This window comes from Aegilops tauschii, chromosome 1 (assembly GCF_002575655.3).
Source record: "Aegilops tauschii subsp. strangulata cultivar AL8/78 chromosome 1, Aet v6.0, whole genome shotgun sequence".
Classification (NCBI taxonomy): domain Eukaryota; kingdom Viridiplantae; phylum Streptophyta; class Magnoliopsida; order Poales; family Poaceae; genus Aegilops; species Aegilops tauschii.
The window spans coordinates 319,802,793-319,828,174 of NC_053035.3; the positions used below are offsets into that span (position 1 = coordinate 319,802,793).

The window sequence follows — 25,382 nt, forward strand, 5'->3', positions numbered from 1 at the left end:
GACGTCTCCTCCTTCTTGATCTAGCAAGGGGGAAGGAGAAGTTGGGGAAGAGCTCCGGCAGCACGACGGCTGATAACCCACAAGTATAGGGGATCGCAACAGTTTTCGAGGGTAGAGTATTCAACCCAAATTTATTGATTCGACACAAGGGGAGCCAAAGAATATTCTCAAGTATTAGCAACTGAGTTGTCAATTCAGCCACACCGGGATAACTTAATATCTGCAGCAAAGTATTTAGTAGCAAAGTAATATGGAAGTAACGGTAACGATAGCAAAAGTAATATTTTTGGATTTTGTAGTGATTGCAACGATAGCAACGAAAAAGTAAATAAGCAAAGAACAATATGTGAAAAGCTCGTAGGCATTGGATCGGTGATGGAGAATTATGTCGGATGTGGTTCATCATGTAACAATCATAAGATAGGGTGACACAGAACTAGCTCCAATTCATCAATGTAATGTAGGCATGTATTCCGAATATAGTCATACGTGCTTATGGAGAAGAACTTGCACGACATCTTTTGTCCTACCCTCCCGTGGCAGCGGGGTCCTAATGGAAACTAAGGGATATTAAGGCCTCCTTTTAATAGAGTACCGGAACAAAGCATTAACACATAGTGAATACATGAACTCCTCAAACTATGGTCATCACCGGGAGTGGTCCCGATTATTGTCACTTCGGGGTTGCCGGATCATAACACATAGTAGGTGATTATAGACTTGCAAGATAGGATCAAGAACTCACATATATTCATGAAAACATAATAGGTTCAGATCTGAAATCATGGCACTCGGGCCCTAGTGACAAGCATTAAGCATAGCAAAGTCATAGCAACATCAATCTCAGAACATAGTGGAGACTAGGGATCAAACCCTAACAAAACTAACTCGATTACATGATAAATCTCATCCAACCCATCACCGTCCAGCAAGCCTACGATGGAATTACTCACGCACGGCGGTGAGCATCATGAAATTGGTGATGGAGGATGGTTGATGATGACGACGGCGACGGATTCCCCTCTGCGGAGCCCCGAACGGACTCCAGATCAGCCCTCCCGAGAGGTTTTAGGGCTTGGCGGTGGCTCCGTATCGTAAAACGCGATGAATCCTTCTCTCTGATTTTTTTCTCCCCGAACACGAATATATGGAGTTGGAGTTGAGGTCGGTGGAGCACCAGGGGGCCCACGAGGCAGGGGCGCGCACCCAGGGGGGGCAGGCGCGCCCCCACCCTCGTGGACAGGTGGTGGCCCCCCTGGCCTTGATTCTTTCGCCAATATTTTTAATATTTTGCAAAAATAAGTTCTGTGGAGTTTCAGGTCATTCCAAAACTTTTGTTTCTGCACATAAATAACACCATGGCAATTCTACTGAAAACAACGTCAGTCCGGGTTAGTTCCATTCAAATCATGCAAGTTAGGGTCCAAAACAAGGGCAAAAGTGTTTGGAAAAGTAGATACGACGGAGACGTATCAACTCCCCCAAGCTTAAACGTTTGCTTGTCCTCAAGCAATTCAGTTGATAAACTGAAAGTGATAAAGAAAAAACTTTTACAAACTCTGTTTGCTCTTGTTGTTGTAAATGTGTAAAGCCAGCATTCAAGTTTTCAGCAAAGATTATAACTAACCATATTCACAATAACACTTAGGTCTCATGTTTACTCATATCAATGACATAATCAACTAGCGAGCAATAATAATAAATCTCGGATGACAACACTTTCTCAAAACAATCATAATGTGATATAACAAGATGGTACCTCGCTAGCCCTTTCTGAAACCGCAAAACATAAATGCAGAGCACCTTTAAAGATCAAGGACTGACTAAACATTGTAATTCATGGTAAAAGAGATCCAGTCATAGTCATACCCAATATAAATTAACAGTAATGAATGCAAATGACAGCGGTGCTCTCAAGCTGGTGCTTTTTGATAAGAGGGTGATGACTCAACATAAAAGTAAATAGATAGGCCCTTCACAGAGGGAAGCAGGGATTTGTAGAGGTGCCAGAGCTTAATTTTAAAGCAGAGATAAATAATATTTTGAGCGGCATACTTTCGTTGTCAACATAACAACCAAGAGATGGCGATATCTTCCATGCTACACACATTATAGGCGGTTCCCAAACAGAATGGTAAAGTTTATACTCCCCCTCCACCAACAAGCATCAATCCATGGCTTGCTCGAAACAACGAGTGCCTCCAACTAACAACAGCCCCAGGGGGAGTTTTGTTTGCAATTATTTTGATTTGATTTGCATAAAGCATGGGACTGGGCATCCCGGTGACTAGCCATTTTCTCATGAGTGAGGAGCGGAGTCCACTCCTCTTGAGAATAACCCGCCTAACATGGAAGATAAGGACAACCCTGGTTGATACATGAGCTATTCGAGCATACAAAATAGAATTTCATTTGAAGGTTTAGAGTTTGGCACATACAAATTTACTTGGAACGGCAGGTAGATACCGCATATAGGAAGGTATGGTGGACTCATATGGAATAACTTTGGGGTTTAAGGGATTGGATGCACAAGCAGTATTCCCGCTTAGTACAAGTGAAGGCTAGCAAAAGACTGGGAAGCGACCAACTAGAGAGCGACAACAGTCATGAACATGCATTAAAATTAATAAACATTGAGTGCAAGCATGAGTAGGATATAATTCACCATGCACATAAATATCGTGAAGGCTATGTTGATTTTGTTTTCAACTACATGTGTGAACATGTGCCAAGTCAAGTCACTTGAATCATTCCAAGGAGGATACCACCCAATCATACCACATCACAACCATTTTAATAGCATGTTGGCACGCAAGGTAAACCATTATAACTCATAGCTAATTAAGCATGGCATAAGTAACTATAATCTCTAATTGTCATTGCAAACATGTTTATTCATAATAGGCTGAATCAGGAACGATGAACCAATCATATTTACAAAAACAAGAGAGGTCGAGTTCATACCAGCTTCTCTCATCTCAATCAATTCATCATATATCATCATAATTGCCTTTCACTTGCACGACAGAACGATGTGAATAATAATAATAGTGCACGTGCATTGGACTAAGCTGGAATCTGCGAGCATTCAATAAACAGGAGAAGACAAGGCAATATGGGCTCTTGGTTAAATTAACAATAATGCATATAAGAGCCACTTCAACAATTTAATCATGGTCTTCTCCTATCGACCCCCAAAGGAAAGAAAAGAAATAAAACTATTTACATGGGAAGCTCCCAACAAGCAAAAGAAGAACGGGAAATCTTTTTGGGTTTTCTTTTAATTACTACTACAGCAAGAAAAGTAAACTAACTAAAAGCTACTAATTTTTTTATTTTCTTAAGGTTTATCAAACACACAAGAAGAAAGCATAAAAAGGAAAAAATAAACTAGCTTGGATATTACAGTGAAAGAGTATGAGCACCGACATCTAGCAATGAGTGTGTGTGAACATAAATGTAATGTCGGTGAGAGATACGTACTCCCCCAAGCTTAGGCTTTTGGCCTAAGTTGGTTTATTGCCACGGATGGCCTGGCGGATATCCATAGTTGTAGTTGGGGTCGTACTGCGAAGAGGAGGACTCCGATTGCCACTGGTTGGCAATCATCTCCGGATCCCACTGGTAATTAGACTGTCGTGGAGGATCAAATTATGGTTTTGGCTCTGGCTCTGTGGCTGATGTAGGGTTCCGGTAGGCGTGAATGGCCGCCAGCGGAACGAGATACTGGCCTGCAGATAAATCAAACAAGGAAGGAGCAGGCAAGGTAATAGTCTCAGGGTGATGTTTATCAAAGAACAATTTGTATTTAAGCGCCCCTTCCCTATTCTTAACAATAAAATCATGCGCTGCCATACTCTTATAATCTAAATAAACAGTGGGCAGCAATTTTTCTTCTTTTTCATAGTGCCTAATAGGTATGTTATAATATGCAGCAAGGCGTGAGGCATAGACACCTCCGAAGATGGGGCCCTTTGTACGGTTCAGACTTAACCGTTTGGCAATAATACCGCCCATACTAACAGAGTCATCACGGAATAAACCATAGAACAAAATAACAATATCAGGAACACTAAGGTTTCCACAGTTTCCGCGACCAATTAAGCAACGACTAGCAAATATTGCAAAGTAGCGTAAAACAGGAAAATGTATGCTAGTGATTCTTGCATCGGAAACCTTCCTAGTTTCCCCTACAGTAATAGTATCAATAAACCCGTCCACATCTTTACGATGTGGTTCCTCTAAGCTACCCTCGAAAGGCATTTTGCAAACCCTGCAAAATTCATCTAGTGACATCTTCTTAACCACATCATATAAATGAAACTCTACTGAAGGAGGTGATTCCCTAGGATAATAGTAGAAGTTTGTATTGGTGAGTAAGAGACATTGTTCGCGTTGGTCGCGGAGGAAGTCGGTGAGGCCTGCATTCCCAGCCAACTCGTAGAAATCATCATAAATCCCGGCTGTTCTCAAGAAATCATCACAAGGCCATTCACACGGCCGAACCTCCGCGGTGCGAGGCAGATTATATTTGGGCCTCTCTGCTTCTTCACTTTGTTTTTCCTTCGAGCTTCGGCTCGATGAGCCCCTCAAAAATCTCTTCATTATTTTCTAAAAATTTCTGAAATTTTTAGTAACTTCAAATAAAAGTGAACCAAGCTCAACAAAATTGATAGCAACTACTCCTACAAATGCCTAGAAACTATATCATGCATTAGAACTACTTGGAACCATATAAATTTGACATGCAAGCTCAAGAACATGGTCACCTAGGCAGCACAAATTTGCAATGAATAAAGCACTAGAACAAAAACTAATTGGACCAATGGAGGAGTCACATACTAAGGAACAATCCCCCCAAGCAGTTTTGTGAGAGGTGCTTTGAGCAAGGAGATCGAAAATCGCAGCAAAATGAGCTAGAACTCGTGCTTGAGCTGGATGGTGATTTTTTTGGGAGGAAGAAGTGTGTGGGTGCGGGAATAAGTGGAGGGGAGCCACCATGGGCCCACAAGGCAGGGGCGCGCCCTGGACCCTCGTGGCCAGGTGCTTGCTCCCCCTTTTGTGTTCTCAGTGCCAGATATTCTCAAATATTCCAGAAAAAAATCATATTTCAATTTCGGGGCATTTGGAGAACTTTTATTTTCGGGGTATTTTTATATTGCACGGATAATTCAGAAAACTGACAGAAAAATACTATTTTTACTTTATTTCAACTAAATAACAGAAAGTAAAAAGAGGGTACAGAAGGTTGTGCCTTCTAACTTCATCCATCTCATGCTCATCAAAAGGAATCCACTAACAAGGTTGATCAGGTCTTGTTAACAAACTCATTCCGAATAACATGGGACCGGAGAAATTTCGAGTAACACTATGTTACCTCAACGTGGATATGCACATCCCCAATAATAAGAATATCATATCTCTTCTTGACAGCAGGAAGAGGAAATTCAAAACCCCCAAAAATAATTGATGGAATTTTTCCAATAGAATTGATACTGTGGACTTGAGGTTCCTCGAAAAGTGTACCGTATGCTCATTGCCATTAACATGAAAAGTGACATTGCCTTTGTTGAAATCAATAACAGCCCCTGCAGTATTCAAAAAGGGTCTTCCAAGAATAATAGACATACTATCGTCCTCGGGAATATCAAGAATAACAAAGTCCGTTAAAATAGTAACGTTTGCAACCACAACAGGCACATCCTCAAATGCCGACAGGTATAGCAGTTGATTTATCAGCCATTTGCAAAGATATTTCAGTAGGTGTCAACTTATTCAAATCAAGTCTACGATATAAAGAGAGAGGCATAACACTAACACCGGCTCCAAGATCACATAAAGCAGTTTTAACATAATTTCTTTTAATGGAGCATGGTATAGTAGGTACTCCTGGATCTCCAAGTTTCTTTGGTATTCCACCCTTAAAAGTATAATTAGCAAGCATGGTGGAAATTTGAGCTTCCGGTATCTTTCTTTTATTAGTGACAATTTCTTTCATATATTTAGCATAAGGATTCATTTTGAGCATATCAGTTAATCGCATACGCAAAAAGATAGGTCTAATCATTTCAGCAAAGCGCTCAAAATCATCATCATCCTTTTTCTTGGATGGTTTGGGAGGAAAGGGCATGGGTTTCTGAACCCATGGTTCTCTTTTTTACCGTGTTTCCTAGTAACAAAGTCTCTCTTATCATAACGTTGATTCTTTGATTGTGGGTTATCAAGATCAACAGCAGGTTCAATTTCTACATCATTATCATTGCTAGGTTGAGCGTCATCATGAACATCATCATTAACATTATCACTAGGTTCATGTTCATTACCAGATTGTGTTTCAGCATCAGAAATAGAAATATCATTTGGATTCTCAGGTGTTTCAGCAATAGGTTCACTAGAAGCATGCAAAGTCCTATCATTTTTCTTTTTCTTCTTTTTAGAAGGACTAGGTGCATCTAAATTATTTCTCTGAGAATCCTGCTCAATTCTCTTAGGGTGACCTTCAGGATAAAAAGGTTCCTGAGTCATCTTACCAGTTCTAGTAGCCACTCTAACAACATAATCATTATTCTTACTATTCAATTCATTGAGCAAATCATTCTGAGCTTTAAGTACTTGTTCTACTTGAGTGGTAACCATAGAAGCATGTTTAGTAATTAGTTTAAGTTCACCTTTAACTCTAGACATATAATCACTCAAGTGTTCAATCATATAAGCATTTTGTTTTAATTGTCTACCAAAATAAGCATTGAAGTTTTCTTGTTTGACAATAAAATTATCAAACTCATCCAAACATTGGCTAGCAAACTTAGTAGGAGGGATCTCATCTTTATAATATCTATAGAGAGAATTTACCTTTACTACCTATGTCGGGTTATCAAGACCATGAGTTTCTTCAGTAGGTGAGGGATTAAGATCATATGTTTCCTCAACAGGCGGTAAATTAAGACCATGTATTTCTTCAATAGGAGGTAAATTCTTAACATCTTCAGCTTTAATACCTTTTTCTTTCATAGATTTCTTTGCCTCTTGCATATCTTCAGGACTAAGAAATAGAACACTTCTTTTCTTCGGAGTTGGCTTAGGAGTTGGTTCAGGAATTGGTTCAGGAAGTGTCCAATTATTTTCATTTGTCAACATATTATTCAATAGAATTTCAGCTTCATCCGGTGTTCTTTCCCTGAAAACAGAACCAGTACAACTATCCAGGTAATCTCTGGAAGCATCGGTCAGTCCATTATAAAAGATATCAAGTATTTCATTTTTCTTAAGAGGATGATCAGACAATGCATTAAGTAATTGGAGAAGCCTCCCCCAAGCTTGTGGGAGACTCCCTTCTTCAATTTGCACAAAATTATACATATCCCTTAAAGCAGCTTGTTTCTTGTTGGGGATCGTTGCAGAAATTAAAAAAATTCTACACATCACCAAGATCAATCTATGGAGAGACTAGCAACAAGTAAGAGGGGAGTGCATCTTCATACCCTTCAAGATCGCGACGCGGAAGCGTTACAAGAACGCGGATGAAGGAGTCGTACTCGCAGCGATTCAGATCGCAGTTGATTCTGATCTAAGCGCCGAACAACGGCGCCTCCGCGTTCAACACACGTACAGCCCGGGGACGTCTCCTCCTTCTTCATCCAGCAAGGGGGAAGGAGAAGTTGGGGAAGAGCTCCAGCAGCACGATGGCTGATAACCCACAAGTATAGGGGATCGCAACAGTTTTCGAGGGTAGAGTATTCAACCCAAATTTATTGATTCGACACAAGGGGAGCCAAAGAATATTCTCAAGTATTAGCAACTGAGTTGTCAATTCAGCCACACCTGGATAACTTAATATCTGCAGCAAAGTATTTAGTAGCAAAGTAATATGGAAGTAACGGTAACGATAGCAAAAGTAATATTTTTGGATTTTGTAGTGATTGTAACGATAGCAACGGAAAAGTAAATAAGCAAAGAACAATATGTGAAAAGCTCGTAGGCATTGGATCGGTGATGGAGAATTATGTCGGATGTGGTTCATCATGTAACAATCATAAGATAGGGTGACACAGAACTAGCTCCAATTCATCAATGTAATGTAGGCATGTATTCCGAATATAGTCATACGTGCTCATGGAGAAGAACTTGCACGACATCTTTTGTCCTACCCTCCCGTGGCAGCGGGGTCCTAATGGAAACTAAGGGATATTAAGGCCTCCTTTTAATAGAGTACCGGAACAAAGCATTAACACATAGTGAATACATGAACTCCTCAAACTATGGTCATCACCGGGAGTGGTCCCGATTATTGTCACTTCGGGGTTGCCGGATCATAACACATAGTAGGTGATTATAGACTTGCAAGATAGGATCAAGAACTCACATATATTCATGAAAACATAATAGGTTCAGATCTGAAATCATGGCACTCGGGCCCTAGTGACAAGCATTAAGCATAGCAAAGTCATAGCAACATCAATCTCAGAACATAGTGGAGACTAGGGATCAAACCCTAACAAAACTAACTCGATTACATGATAAATCTCATCCAACCCATCACCGTCGCAAGCCTACAATGGAATTACTCACGCACGGCGGTGAGCATCATGAAATTGGTGATGGAGGATGGTTGATGATGACGACGGCGACGGATTCCCCTCTGCGGAGCCCCGAACGGACTCCAGATCAGCCCTCCCGAGAGGTTTTAGGGCTTGGCGGCGGCTCCGTATCGTAAAATGCGATGAATCCTTCTCTCTGATTTTTTTCTCCCCGAACACGAATATATGGAGTTGGAGTTGAGGTCGGTGGAGCACCAGGGGGCCCACGAGGCAGGGGGCGCGCCCAGGGGGGCAGGCGCGCCCCCACCCTCGTGGACAGGTGGTGGGCCCCCTGGCCTTGATTCTTTCACCAATATTTTTAATATTTTCCAAAAATAAGTTTCGTGGAGTTTCAGGTCATTCCGAGAACTTTTGTTTCTGCACATAAATAACACCATGGCAATTCTGCTGAAAACAGCGTCAGTCCGGGTTAGTTCCATTCAAATCATGCAAGTTAGGGTCCAAAACAAGGGCAAAAGTGTTTGGAAAAGTAGATACGACGGAGACGTATCAACGGCGTGGTGGTGAGCTTGCAGTTCTCCGGCAGGGCTTCGCCAAGCGCTACGGAGGAGGAGGAGGTGTTGGGGAGGGAGAGGGCTGCGCCATGGGAAGGGTGCGGCTGCCCTCTCTCTCCCTCAGTATATATAGGGGGAAGGGGGTGGAGGAGGCGCCCTAGGGTTCCCTAGGGGAGGGGTGGCGGCCACAGGGGAAACCCTAGATGGGTTTGGGCGCCCCCACCCAAACTTGCCCCCCAAGCTGGGACGGGTGGCTGCCCTAGGGGAGGCGCCCCCGCCTCTCAACGTTACGTGAGATGGGGTGGGAGGGGCGCACAGCCCCTTAGTGGGCTGATGTGCCCCCTCCCCTTGGCCCATAAGGCCCCCCAACGCTTGCCGGGGCCTCCGAAACACCTTTCGGTCACGCTGGTCGTCACCCGGTACTCCCAGAACAATTCCGGACTCCAATACCCTTCGTCCAATATATCGATCTTCACCTCCAGACCATTCCGGAGTTCCTCGCCACGTCCGGGATCTCATCCGGGACTCCGAACAACCTTCGGTAACCACATACTATTTCCCATAACAACTCTAGCGTCACCGAACCTTAAGTGTGTAGACCCTACAGGTTCGGGAATCATGCAGACATGACCGAGACACCTCTCCGGCCAATAACCAATAGCGGGATCTGGATACCCATATTGGCTCCCACATGTTCCACGATGATCTCATCGGATGAACCACGATGTCGGGGATTCAATCAATCCCATATACAATTCCCTTTGTCTATCGGTATGTTACTTGCCCGAGATTCGATCGTCGGTATCCTTATACCTTGTTCAATCTCGTTACCGGCAAGTCTCTTTACTCGTTCCGTAACGCATGATCCCGTGGCTAACTCCTTAGTCACATTGAGCTCATTATGATGATGCATTACCGAGTGGGCCCAGAGATACCTTTTCGTCATACGGAGTGACAAATCCCAGTCTCGATTCGTGCCAACCCAACAGACACTTTCGGAGATACCTATAGTGCACCTTTATAGCCACCCAGTTACATTGTAACGTTTGATACACCCAAAGCACTCCTACAGTATCCGGGAGTTGCACAATCTCATGGTCTAAGGAAATGATACTTGACATTAGAAAAGCTCTTGCAAAACGAACTACACGATCTTGTGCTATGCTTAGGATTGGGTCTTTTCTATCACATCATTCACCTAATGATGTGATCCTGTTATCAGCGACATCCAATGTCCATGGTCAGGAAACCATAACCATCTATTGATCAACGAGCTAGTCAACTAGAGGCTTACTAGGGACATGTTGTGGTCTATGTATTCACACATGTATTACGGTTTCCGGTTAATACAATTATAGCATGAACAATAGAAAATTATCATGAACAAGAAAATATAATAATAACCATTTTATTATTGCCTCTAGGGCATATTTCCAACAAGAAGCCACAAGAATGTCGTGTCCAAGCCTGCCAAATGCATGGCCCGCTCAATACTCAATTAGCTCATGGCCTAGTACCTCCACATGAATGTGCACCCTCGCTATAATTGACCGACACATGTACGGGACTGGGTTTTTTTTGTTTTGGGAAGGTTTCCAGGCTAGTTATGTTCTTTCTTTTTTGTGTTTTATCTGCTATTTTATTTCCTGTTTCTTGTTTTTTTCTTTTTATGTTTTCCATTTTGAATTTATGAATAGTTTTGAAATTCATGAACCTTTTTGAATTCATGAATATTTTTTGAATCCATGAATAAATTATCCAACTCATTATTTTTTAAATCACAAATATTTTAAAATTATCAAACACTCTCTAGATTCATAAATATTTTAAAAATTCATGAGGTTTTGAAAATTCATGATTTTTTGAATTCATGTTTTTATTCGATTGGAAAATTGATAGCCAATGCCAGGTCTGCGTTTTTTTGAACGTTCAAGCGGGGAAAAACAAGTGTGTGAGCAAGCTTGCCAACGAACACACTATTGGACAGAACCCAAGTAACCTTGTGTAAGGTTTTTGGTGACTATTCCATACAAACAACGTTTGAATAGGATCTCCCTTCCTCCACCCTCCTTGTCCCTTTTTATGTTGGAAAATGGCTCCAACTATGGTTCTATGTCATCCAAGCGAAACCAAACGGAATTCGGCTATGACGCTCGGTGGAGAGGCCAAACAGCAATCCTGACAATATAGACTAAACAACAACAATTCACATGACCAAGGAAGTATTTTAAAACAAAAATAATAATATGGAAATCATCCTCGAGTGAATGCAAAACAAAGATAACATCACATGAGCTAACATGATGCTCAACTCCATGGATAATCTAGAGCATGAAACCGTCCTCCACAAATTGAAGCGATAACACCCTTGCATGCAGTGGCGGTGCCAGGAAAATTTAATTAGGGTGGTCGAGTGTTGTTATTCCTTTTCCGCAAAAAAGAGTGTTGTTATTCCTTGTCAAGGAGGGCCAACCTACGAGAATGTTGGGTAACGCAGTAATTCAAAAAATTTACCTACGATCACGCAAGATTTGTCTAGGAGATGCATAGCAACGAGCGGGGAGAGTGTGTCCACGTACCCTCGTAGACCGAAAGCGGAAGCATTTAGTAACGCGGTTGATGTAGTCGAACGTCTTCGCAATCCTACCGATCCAAGTACCGAACGTATGACACCTCCGCGTTCAGCACACGTTCAACTCGATGACGTCCCTCGAGCTCTTGATCCAGTTGAGGCCGAGGGAGAGTTCCGTCAGCACGACGGCGTGGCGACGGTGATTATGAAGTTACCGGCGCAGGGCTTCGCCTAAGCACTATGACGATATGACCGAGGTGTGTAACTGTGGAGGGGGGCACCGCACACGGTTAAGAGAAACTTGTGTGTCCTTGGGATGCCCCCTGCCCCTGTATATAAAGGAGGGAGGAGGAGGCCGGCGGCCAGGGAGGAGGCGCGCCATAGGGGAGTCCAACTAGGATTCCTAATCCTAGTTGGAGTCCCCTTCCTTTTCCAAGAGGGAGAGAGAGGGAAGGAGGAAGAGGGGAGAAGGAAAGAGGGGGCGCCGCCCCTCTCCCTAGTCCAATTCGGAATGGCCATGGGGGGGCAGCCTCCCTTGTGGCCCTCCTCTCCTTTCCATTAAGGCCCATGAACTTCCCCGGGGGGGGGGGGGGTTCCGGTAGCCCCCGGTACTCCAAAACTCATCCGAAACAACCCGAACCATTCCGGTGTCCGAATGTAACCTTCCTATATATGAATCTTTATGTCTTGACCATTTAGAGACTCCTTGTCATGTCCGTGATCTCATCCGGGACTCCGAACAAACTTTGGTTCATCAAATCACATAACTCATAATACAAGCGTGCGGACCGTACGGGTTTGAGAACTATGTAGACATGGCCGAGACACATCTCCGGTCAATAACTAATAGCAGAACCTGGATGCTCATATTGGTTCCTACATATTCTACGAAGATCTTTATCGGTCAAACCGCATAACAACATACGTTGTTCCCTTTGTCATCGGTATGTTACTTGCCCGAGATTCGATCGTCAGTATCATCATACCTAGTTCAATCTCGTTACCGGCAAGTCTCTTTACTCATTCCGTAATGCATCATCCCGTAACTAACTCATTAGTCACATTGCTTGCAAGGCTTATAATGATGAGCATTACCGAGAGGGCCCAAAGATACCTCTCCAATACACGGAGTGACAAATCCTAATCTTGATCTATGCCAACCCAATAAACACCTTCGGAGACACCTATAGAGCATCTTTATAATCACCCAGTTACGTTGTGACGTTTGATAGCACACGAGGTGTTCCTCCGGTATTCGGGAGTTGCATAATCTCATAGTTAGAGGAACATGTATAAGTCATGAAGAAAGCAATAGCAATAAAACTAAACGATCATTATGCTAAGCTAACGGTTGGGTCTTGTCCATCACATCATTCTCTAATGACGTGATCCCCTTCATCAAATGACAACACATGTCTATGGCTAGGAAACTTAACCATCTTTGATTAACGACCTAGTCAAGTAGAGGCATACTAGGGACACTCTGTTTGTCTATGTATTCACACATGTACTAAGTTTCCGGTTAATACAATTCTAGCATGAATAATAAACATTTATCATGATATATGGAAATATAAATAACAACTTTATTATTGCTTCTAGGGCATATTTCCTTCAGAGAATGCACCACTTCAGCAATAATTTATCACTCCTTACATGCATATTGGGGCTTAAATCAGTGGTGTTAGCGGGGCAGCGCCCCTGCTGGCCCCTATCTCCGCTTGCACTCTTCATTGGGTTTACAACGGTGGCTTCCTAGTCACCAGATTTCCGTTCCTCGCCTGAAAGTTCGCCACCATGGAGTACTTCAGCCAAAAGGCATCCTTTTCAAGCTTGCATCATATGGACACAAGTATTTTCGAGACATGCTCTTTTCCATGCCCTGGTCAAAGTATCATTCATCGAATCAGGCTATTGCAATGCTTCTCCAAAGAACATGTACACCAGACCAAGAGCTTCGTTAAAACATTAACTATTTCTAACTTTCATTAAATATCAGAGAGTCGCAACACGAACAAGCTCAATAGCTTGGTGATTTTTATTGCTAACCTACCGACAATGAATTGATAAGTACCATATGGGTTAATCCCAGTGTGTTGGCTTATATTTATCCAGACATGACAACAAAACATTTGAAAAACAAATGTATGCAACTTTGTGACTCTTGAGAGAAATGACAAGATAGATCATCAACAATTTGTCTCTTAACTAAATTATCCCTAGTTAATAGTAGCTTTTTGTTAGCCAACAGCCACATGAAGACGCGGGTTCTGGGAGGCACATTCAAGTGCCAAATAGTAGTGATATAAACATGGGTAATCATCTAAAATTCACGTCAACCTATAAAGGTCTTACAGAGTATATTCCATTAGACTCAAGCTTCTAGATAACAACATTTTCCTCCCCACTAAATCGCAGAGATTCATCAATATGTGACAAATCAAACCATTATTCGAGTAATCTCGTATCGATGCATTTCCTAAGAGTGATCCTTTTTCCTTTCTTTCGAAAAGGAGGCCAAAACCCGGGCCTCTACATGCACACAACCATATTTATTAACTTTACTAATGTTGATGCAAGGCAATAAGATCAAAGTCATCACCAAGTAAAGTACAAAGCATAAGTAACTATGGCGACTAGATTGACTTCTTCCACAACAACGCATTGGAGAAGGCCCCTTAAGAGTGATCCTAAGGCATACTATCCAAGGCATCGGCTACGACAATGTTCGGATTAGCTGTCGCCTGAAAACATAATTTGGGCAAGTCGTTTTTTTATCAAAATTGATTTACACTAATTTGTATAAGTTCAAATCAGTCCATGATGCGTTGGATGCTCCCATCGAGTACAGGGCAGGCCGACCATACTCAACGGTTATGAATCGATCATGCAATATCGTGTTTTGCTGTTTTGGTGTTTGTAGCCAACCACGTACAGGCCTCACATAGGCAAATTGAGCTGGGATAATTCATTACCCGACTAAATAAGCATATACAAGTGAAATTTTCTATAAAAAAGTGTTTTCTAAAAAGTAATGGATTACTGACATTGGTATTACCCTTACATAAGAAAAGAAAAAATTGAAAAATAAAAATTAAAAATAAAAACTAATAATTATTTCTATGGAAGAATGGATTTTTGGCATTGGCATTACCCTTTCAGAAGAAAGAGAATAAAAGAAAACTAAAAAATCGAAATAATGAAGTTCTAAAAAAAGAATGAAACCCTTCAAGAAGAAAGAAAATGAAAGATGGAAAACCTTAAAAATGAAAGATCAACATTTTTTAAAAAACACAATGAATATTACAAATGAGCGACATTGCTTTTGTAAAATACATGAGGTTTTGAAAATTCATGAAGATTTTTAAGAATTCATGTTTTTATTCAATTGGAAAATTGAAAAACTTTAAAATGAAAGATGGAAAACCTTTAAAAACTTGCACACAACTTTGCACTAAAATTGCACTTTTTGGAATATGCAAACAATAAGCATATAATAGTGAAATTTCTGCATTCTACCGTAATTTCCACACATATTATTTAGTACTCGCATTTATACTTACACACATAAAAAATACATTTCTAAGAAGGAATGAATTAGTGGCATTGATATTAAGTTTTAAGAAGAAAGAAAGCGAAAACAATAAAATAAAATAATTATAAAATTTGCGCACAATTTACTCAAAGTTGCATTTCTTTATAATATGCAAGAATAAGCATATATTAGTAAAATTTCAGCAAAAAAGTTTACTAAGAAGTAATGAATTAGTGACGTAGTATCATTGGTATTACCCTTTAAGAGGAAAGAAAATAAACAAATATAACAAACTCAAAATAGTTAAATTTCCTAAGGAAGATGACTTAGTGCCATTGGTATTACCATTTAAGAAGAAAGAAAATGAGAAACAAACAGCGACAAAATTTGCAAAAAATATACATAGAAATTGTGCTTTTTAAAAATATATAAGAATAACCATAGAAAGTGGATTTTTTCGCAAAAAAACTAAGAATGGATGAATTAGTGACATTGGCGTGACCCTTAAAGTAGAATGAAATAAAAATAAAAATAAAACAATATCAAAATAATAAAGTTTTCTGAAAAGAGAATGGATTAGTGGAGTTGGTATTTCCTTTAAGAAGAAATAAAATTATAAAAATAAAACTAGCACACAGCTTGCACCGAAATTGCACTTTTTGTAATATGCAAAGAATAATCATATAGTGAAATTTTGGCACATATTATGAAGTATTTGTATGTACATATTTACACTCACCAAACATTATAAAAACACCCACAAGAAAAAAATAGGAAAAGAACTAATAAAGAAAAGAAAAAAAGAAAAAGAAAAAGAAAAATGCATAAAAACAGAAAACAGAAAAAGTAAATGAGAAAGAAGAAGGCTATGTCGCGTTGGAATGGGTTTTGGCCGGTTAAAGAATTGACTATCTAAATATGGGGTCACTCAAAAACCAAAAGCCTAGGACAACTCACGGACTTACCCAAACAAAGGTACACGAATCTTATAGCAGAGATCAATGGCCCAAAAATCGATTGGCCCAAAATTAATTTTCAGATGACTTATGTATAGCTAAACTGATAATGTTGTGCTCATTACCAATTACATAGAGCTCCCTAAATTGGAAGACCAGCCTAGAGCTGCCAAACTAGTGATCGTCACGGAATTTTACTCTTCTCGGTAACTTGTCTTTCACTGATATCCCAGTTAGTGACATCGGTATTACCCTTACATAAAAGTAATGGATTAGTGACATCAGTATTACCTTTACATAAGAAAATAAAATAAAATAACAACAGCAACAATAACAACAACAACAACAACAACAACAATAATAATAATAAAGCTTTTTATGGAAGAATGAATTCGTGACATTGGTATTACCCTTTTAGAAAAAGAAAATAAAAGTAAAACAAAATCAAAATAATGACGTTCTCGAAAAAAAGAATGAAGCCCTTCGAGAAAAAAGACAAACCTTTAAAAACTTGCACGCAATTTTGCACTAAAATTGCACTTTTTGAAATATGCAAATAATAAACATATGATAGTGCAATTTTCGTATTCTACTTTATTTTAGACACATATTACTTAGCACTCGCATTTATACTTAGACACATAAAAATAAAAAAAATACTTTTCTAAGAAGGAATGAATTAGTGGTGTTGATATTACCCATTAAGAAGAAAGAAATTGGAAACAATAAAATAAAATAATGATAAAATTCACACACAATTTACTCAAAGTTATATTTGTTTATAATATGCAAGAATAAGCATATAATAATGGAATTTCACAAAAAAATGTTTACTAAGTAGTAATGAATTAGTGACATAGTAACATTGGAATACCATTTGAAAAGAAATAAAATAAAAAAATAACAAAAAAAATAGTTAAATTTCCTAAGGAAGATATCTTAGTGGCATTAGTATTACCATTTAAGAAGAAAGAAAATGGGAAACAAAATCTAAAACAAGCAGTGAAATTTTTTGCACAAAATATACATAAAAATTGCACTTTTTAAATCTGCAAGAATAAGCATATAAAGTGGATTTTTCACAAAAGAACTAAGAATGAATGAATTAGTGACAATGGTATTACCCTTGAAGTAGAATGAAAATAAAAATAAAAATAAAACAATATCAAAACAATAAAGTTCCAAAAAAGAATAAATCAGTGGCATTGGTATTTCCTTTAAGGCAAAATAAAATTATAAAAAAACAAAAAAAAACTAGCAGACAACTTGCACCGAAATTGCACTCTTTGTAATATGCAAAGAATAATCATATAGTGACATTTTGGCACATATTACGTACTCCCTCCGTTCCATAATGTAGTGTTTATAGATATTTACAGAAGTCAAACATTACAAACTTTGACCATGTTTATAGAGAAAAGTAGGTACATCTAGAATACCAAATGCACATCATTGGATACATCGTGAGTTATATTTTCAGAATGTTTATGTTTGGTATTGTAGATGTAGACATTTTTCTCTGTACACTTGGTCAAAGTTGGCAAAGTTTGAATTACACAAAAATCTATAGGCACTACATTGTGAAATGGAGGGAGTAGTATTTGTATGTATATATTTACACTCACCAAACATCACAGAAATACCCAAAAGATAATTTTTTTAGAAATCAACTAATAAAGAAAAGAAAAAAGAAAAAGCAAAAGAAAAAGGAAAGCACATAAAAACATAAAAGAGAAAAAATAAAGGAGAAAAAAGAAGGCTATGTCGCATTGGAATGGGCTTTGGCCCGTTAAAGAATTGACTGATCTAAATATGGGTCAGTGACAAAACAAAAGCCCAAGACAACACATAGACTAACCCAAAAAAAGGTACACGAATCTTAAAGCAAGAGATCAATGGCTCAAAAATCGATTGACCCAAAATTAATTTTCAGACGACTTAGGTATAGCTAAAATATAATGTCGTGCTTATCACCAGTTTTTTTCACGAGGAAAGGAGAGTTTTATTCCATGATGAGAGAGTTACAGTCGAGAGGCAAAAGATCCTCAATACATGGTGGACCTAGGTGCAACCACACAGCCATGGTAAACTCTAAACGACTATAATTTGCCAAACGGTCGGCAACTCTATTTTGATCCCTAGATAATTTCTGGAGAATAAACTCCCGGTCTTTCATTAACTCCTTAATTTCAGCCACCAGGCAGAACGAACTAGTCCATCTCATGTAAGACTAGACAAAGCTTCACTTGAATTGGATTGGACAATGCTGGAAGGTTAGAATGTTGTAAAGCAAGCGCCATTCATGTAACTCTGCTTCCAGTGCATCGTTGCAATTGAAAATAAACCGATATGCAGCAAAAATAACTGATCCATTGTGATGTCGGAGAATCATCCCTGCCGCCGCTGCACCAGACTCCCCTGAAAAGGACCCATCCACTGACAGAGCAACATAATCAGGAGGAGGAGGCAGCCAAAGCTTAGGAGCTGCGACCACTCTTACTTCAGGCGAAGTCCAACCAGCAACCGTCATTTTACCCTTAATAAATTCCTCTGTGCTATACTTACTAGCATCTCCAATAGACTTCATATAACTCTCCAAATAGTCTACCGTAGCAGCCACCGGGGGAACCTCTTTATCATGAGTAAGATCATTCCGTAATTGCCAGATGCGCCATATAAGCATAAGAACACGGTCGCGCTCGGCATCGTTACAATTAATCAGCAGGTTCAGCAACCACTCTTTCCCACTGTTAATAAGGAGCTGGTCATAGGGGAGCGACCAAACGCGCCTCACGGCCTCCCAAATGCTACGTGCATGGTTGCATGCAACCAATGCATGGTACTCCCTCCGTTCCTAAATATAAGTCTTTGTAGAGATTTCACTATGAACCACATAGGATGTATATAGATGCATTTTAAGTGTAGATTCATTCATTTTGCTCCGTATGTAGTTCACCTATAAAATCTCTACAAAGACTTATATTTAGGAACGGAGGGAGTAGCTATCTTCCACCACAATGCCGTAGAGGGGGCACGCCCCGCGCGACGTGAGATGCCTATACTGCATGCACGCCGTAGTAACCAACGCACCAGTCGCCGCTCGCCAAGCCGTATGTTTCATGCGTAAAGGAACACAAGAGTTCCAGATAAGATTCCAAATGGATCGATTCCCGTCGGGGCTAGTGCTCGATGCCCCGCCGGCGAACTGTTCATCATGCACGGCCGTCCCAGGTAGTACGCACTTTTCACGGAAAAACGCCCGTTTTTCTCCGTATGCCAGGCAAAGAAATCTTGACGTTGTCTCGGTGAAGTACGGATTTTCAGAATTTCACGGACATCCAACGGCCAAAAATGGTCATTCAAACGTTGCACCATCCAAGCACCATTATCATCAAGAAAATCAGACACACGGTTGAATCGACAGTTCCCTTTCGGTGTGATCGGCCGAAAGTTATGGCCTCGAGGGATCCAAGGATCCCTCCAAGTACGTATCGATGAACCATCTCCAACCCGCCAAATTATGCCTTTTTTAACCAGTTTCAGACCATGTTTAATTTCTTTCCACACTGCTGAAGAGTTTCCTGTAAATACTGTGTCCAATAAATTTCCATTGGGATAGTACTTCGCTCGTAATAACCGTGTACACAAACTTTCTGGATTATCAAGGAGTCGCCAGGCTGCTCATCACCAGTTACATAGAGCTCCCAAAACTGGATGACCAGCCTAGAGCTGCCAAACTACTCCCAATTTGTTTAGCAAACTTCACGTTCCACTTGAGAAATGAGAAAAAAAAGGGTTGAACGTGAAGTGAGGTGGCCAGCTCATGCACGCACATGCTCCCTCCCGGCCTGCCATAAGGCAGCAGCATGCCGGTCTGACGGAAATAAGTTAAATCTTACTGCAGTGTCTGCTGAAGAGAACGCGATGGAGCATGAATCGCCATGATGGCAGCTCAGAGAATTGAGATCGTGCATGTGAGACGTGTGACCTTCCTTCTCCTCGTCGCCTCCCTTCCCTTTTACAGCTCACAAAGGCAGCGTCGACAAGAAGTAATAAAATATTCGATCTCGTGCTCGGAAAGATGGCGTAGGTGAGCGGGCGCGCGAAAGTGGAGGCCATGGCGATAGCGCTAGCGCAAACAAGCCGCGCGAATCTTGGCCTCGGCCTCAATCATGGCGCTGTAGTGGCCTCACCTTCTTGGAAGCTTTACCACAACCCTCACTACTTGTCACCTCGCGGCGACTCCTCCGGCCCCTCTCGCAGATCCCCTTCTCGCCCAGAGCACCGCAGACCTATGATCGTGGCGAATTTCGACGAAGACGGCGGCGGCCGCGGCATGGAGCAGCAGCTTGGGTACGGCGACGGGGGCGTGGCGTCGGTGTCGGAGCTCCTAGCGCGGGTGGAGGAGCTCGTGGCGGAGCTCGAGTTCGAAAGGCGCATGCGGCGAAAGGTTGAGGCGCTCAACGAGGCGCTCGCCGCGGAGCTCGCCGAGGAGCGGCGCCGGGTCGAGGCCGAGCGAGCGAGGATGCGGGAGGAGCTCGACGAGGAGCGGCGCCGGGTCGAGGCCGAGCGCGCAAGGATGCGGGAGGAGCTCGACGAGGAGCGGCGGATGCTGCGCGTCGCGGAGCTGTGGCGGGAGGAGCGGGTGCGGATGAAGCTTGCCGACGCTCGGGCCGCCGTCGAGGAGAAGCTGCGGGAGGTCGCCGACGCCGGGCAGCGTGCTGCCGATGCCACCGCCGCTGCCGAAGGCTGCAGCTGCAGGAGCGGCAGCCCGATCGGCGGCAAGGCAAGCCCGGCGAGTGTTGGGCAGCAAAGCCCAGCGAGCAGTCAGCACGGCCAACAAAGCCCGGCGAGCGGTCAGCACTCCCAATCGCACCGGCGAGAAGTCACCGGCGGCGAGAACCCTCACATCAGGAGGGGGATCAAGGGGTCCGTGGAGTTCCCGAGGGCTATCCGTGTGCGGCCGCGCGGCGAGGAGCGCGTGGATCTGGTATCCAACATCGAGTGCCAACGGGCGCAGCTGCGCGTCCTCATGCGGCACCGGAGTGCGGCCGCCGCCGGCATGACGGGCCTCGTCGGCGCGGCGCCGGACAACCTCGTCGTGTAACAATGTACTCACCACTTAGTTACTCTAATCATATGTAACTTTCACCAGGATATATAATGAAAAAACAAGCAACTTGTGCGCTGCAGTCGTTTGCTTTGAGAAGCTTCCAGGTGCTCTAGTCTCATCTTGCTTAACGTTTACCGAAATTGGCGGGGGCTGGATGGTTTTCCTCCGGGTGTCTGTGCCGCTGAAGCTGGTCTCTGGGGTGGAATCGAGCTCGGAGTGGCCATTCTGATTCAGCGGCATGACGCGTTGAGATTTTTGGACACACTTGCTTCGGTTGGCGTCCGTCTGATGTCACCCGCACGACTCCCAGTTCGTGCCATCTTTCGTGGAGTCCAGTGCTCCAGTGGATTCAGGTTCAGTGTGACTGTGAGGGTGCCTTGCTTAGAGCATCTCTAGCGGACCCCTTATATCATCCCGACCCACAAAATAATCGTCATTATACAATTTTGTGCGGAAGCAGTGTCTCGAACAGAAACCATAAACGTGTCCGCCTTAAAAAAATTGAGGGGTGCGGGGCCGGTCGGGGCCCAGTATCCCGTCAAAGCGGTTGGCGGGAGGGGCATTTCAGCGCGCGCGTTCCCTAAATCCCCTCCCACAGCCACCCGCCCCGTTGCCTACATTTCCGGCCACTTTTGTCGACGGAATCGCGCCGCCGGGCCGCACTACACCCAGGTCCACTCGTCGGCGCCTCGGATCCGCCGAGCCGAGCTGCCCCCGGATCGCCGCCGCCCCGGATCGACCGCCACCGAGTCGCCGCCACCCCGAATCGACCGCAGCCGGTGAGCCCCTTTTCTGCCCCTTCTAGCTCGACCGCGGGTGTTCAAATTTCGTTGATGCGAGCTCAGTTGCGGTTTTTGTAGATGGATTTGAGCCCTTGCGGGCATTTTTGCTCGAGCATTCGTCATCGTCCGACGACTCGGACGTTGAGTCGATGCTAAAGCGCCATCGGCAACAGATGGTGGTGGCGGTCCTAGCCGTGAAGGAGGTCAAGGATCAAAACCACAAGAGAAGGCGAGGATCGGCCGTCGGCCGTCTTTGCATCCCTCGCAACCGCCGTCTCGGGAACATGATGTTGATGCAAGATTACTCCGCGGAGAATCCTACCTATCCGCCGCACCTCTTCCGAAGAAAGTATCGAATGCGCCGATCCCTCTCCATAAAAATAGTGCAAGCTTACGAGGCCAATTATCGGTTTTTTACTCAAAGGAGAAATGTCGCGGTCTTGTTGGGTTTCAGCGCATATCAAAAAATCTCGGGAGCTATGCGGGTGATTGCATATGGCATTCCGGCTGACTATGCCGACGAGTATCTTCGCCTACAATTGAGTCAGTGCGTACGTTCGCTAAAGTGATCATCCACGTTTTTGGTCCTGTGTATCTTTGTGCACCCAACGGGGGAGACACTAAAAAGTTGATGGCAGCAAATGAGAAGCGAGGTTGGCCTGGCATGCTAGAAAGCATTGATTGCATGCATTGGACTTGAAAAACTGCCCGAAGGCCTGGCATGGGCAGTTTTGTGGCAAGTCTCGTAAGGCAACAATTGTGCTAGAGGCCATAACATCCGAGATTATGGATTTGGCATTGTTTTTTTGTATGCCCGGTACTCTCAATGATATCAATGTGTTGCAACGGTCTCATTTGTTTGCTAGACTTGCTAGTGGTGATGCTCCTACTTGCAACTTCATGCTCAATGGGCATGAGTACACAAAGGGGTACTATCTTGCAGATGGTGTTTATCCTTCTTGGTGTACATTTGTCAAGAGCATCAAAAGGCCCAAAACTAGGAAGCATGTTGAATTTGAAAAGGTACAAGAGGCTGCCCGAAAAGATATTTGAAAGAGCCTTTGGGGTTTTGCTAACTAGATTTGCCATTGTTCGTGGTCCTGCTCGTTTTTGGGACAAGAAAACACTGAACAACATCATGACATGTTGTGTGATTCTTCACAACATGATCATCGAAGATGAGAGGGACATGAACTTGGAGTTTTTCTACGACAATGTCGGTAGCCGTGTGAAGCCAGCTAGAGACCCTGACCGCGTACAAGCATTCCTTCGGACATACCGACGGATTGAAGATGCAAACACCCACAATCAGCTTCAGGAGGACCTCATTGAGCACCATTGTCAAAGACATGGCCAAAGGCATTGAGCACCATTGGCAAAGGCACCGGCCAATTTTACATTCATTTCATTTAATTCATGTGTGATCGGTATCATTATTGTATTCGGGACAATTGTTGTATTGAATTATTAGTTTAATTCGGTGATTTGAACAATTATTGTAATTTGCATAATATTCACATTTTATGTTATATTGAATTACTAATTCTGTGTAATATGTGATATGTGTCAAATTCAGAAAAAACCACGCGTTTTGCGGTTTAGCGCGGGATTCTCTTTTACAGTTCAGCAATGCGGGATCTATTCGGCCGTAGGCCGCAAAACGTGTTTTCCGCGAACTGTAAATGCGCTATAAGGGTCTGCGATATAACGGGTCTGCTAGAGTTGCTCTTGGAGGTACAAATCACTGTTTTAATCCTTAGGGGTAACTATAGCACAAAATGGACCCTGTTAAAAAAATGATTTGACTGCTTCTTGCAATGCACAACCCTCCCGCGTTGCAGGCCTAAGAGCATCTCTGATAGCAGCTCTATTTTTGACACGAAAACAAGATTTTGTAAAAAAAAGGCTGAAAACACATTTTTTTGGCACAGTGAGGCACCGTTTCCAACAGCTGCCCTAAAATAGGGTACCGAGATCAACAAAACCAATATTTCTTTGAACTAACATTTGAAATATTTTGACCATGTTTCATATTTCAAACAAAGTTTGACCGAAGTTTAAACATGCAAACTACATGCATGGCTCAAATAAGGCATGTCACTTAAACTAGGAATTTAATCTACGACAAGCAAACTACAAATACTACAGGTTGTCCCAGTTGATATCGTCGGACCCGTCACTCTCGTCGTCGGAATCGACGTCGGCCACACCGGAGGCTCCTGCCCTCTCATGGCAAAGACCTTGCCTCGTCATTGTTCTTGCGCTTCTCGGCGGCACAGGGGACGCGGCGCCGATGAGGAGAGATGACGCAAGTGCGGCGGTGGCGCGTAGATTTCGACAGAAAAGTGGGTGGTGCGCGGCGGATTTCGGTAAGAATGGGGCGGCAGCGACAACATGTGATGGGGTGCGGATATTCGGGCAGCAGCGACGCGGGTGTGCGGCTGGCATGGGGAAAGACGGCTGCTGCGTCACGGCCGGAGATTGATATGTCTTCAACGTATATACTCTTCCAAACACTTTTGCTCTTATTTTGGCCTCTAATTTGTATGATTTGAGTGAAACTAACCTAGGGTGACGTTGTTTTCAGTAGAAGTACTTTGGTGTTGTTTTTGTGCAGAAATAAAAAGTTCTTGGAATTGGACGAAACTTTACGAAGATTTATATTGTAATAAATGAAAAATACTGGAGCAAAGATGTACCGGGGGGCACCCTAGGCCCACAAGCCTGAGGGGCGCGCCTACCCCCCAGGGTGTGCCATACTGGCTTGTGGGTCCCCTGGACCTTGTCCTAACCTAATTCCAGCGCTATATATTCCATCTTCCCCAGAGAAAAATCAGCGAGAGAGAGAGAGAGAGAGTTTCATTGCATTTTACAATACATAGCTACCGACACCTCCTATTTTCGTTGGGAGCCCTGATCTGGAGTCCGTCCGTGGCTGCAGAGAGGGGTGCATCATCGTCGTCATCATCAACCCTTCTCCATCAATAATTTAATGATGCTCACAATCATGAGCGAGTAATACCCTTGTAGGCATAACGGAGGTAGATGGAGATGGATGAGATGTCACATGTAATCATGCCAATTTGTTAGGGCTTGATCCCTAATATCCAGTATGTTTTGAAATTGATGTTGTTATGACTTTGCTATGATTAATGGTTGTCGCTAGAGCCCGAGTGTCATGATTTCAGATCTGAACATATTATGCTTTCGTGACTACATTTTAGTCATTGATCTTACCTGAAAGTTGTCTGCACATGTTATTGTTCTGAACCTTAGACCCCAGGGTGACACTGATTGGGGTATCGACAGGGATGATTTGAACTTGGGGAGGTC

The 25,382-nt window shown here is 42.7% G+C and overlaps 1 protein-coding gene across 1 annotated transcript; it reads left to right on the forward strand.

The window, feature by feature from the left end:
• The first annotated feature begins 19,970 nt into the window (after positions 1-19,970).
• On the forward strand, positions 19,971-21,340 carry LOC109766715 (uncharacterized). Its single transcript, XM_020325497.4, has one exon. It carries the CDS (start codon positions 20,272-20,274, stop codon positions 21,259-21,261), a length of 990 nt encoding a protein of 329 aa, XP_020181086.1. The 5' UTR covers positions 19,971-20,271; the 3' UTR covers positions 21,262-21,340.
• Positions 21,341-25,382: the final 4,042 nt, after the last annotated feature.

Coding starts and splice junctions, on each gene's coding strand:
- LOC109766715 (XM_020325497.4), top strand. CDS start 20,272: ATGGCGATAGCGCTAGCGCAAACAAGCCGCGCGAATCTTGGCCTCGGC.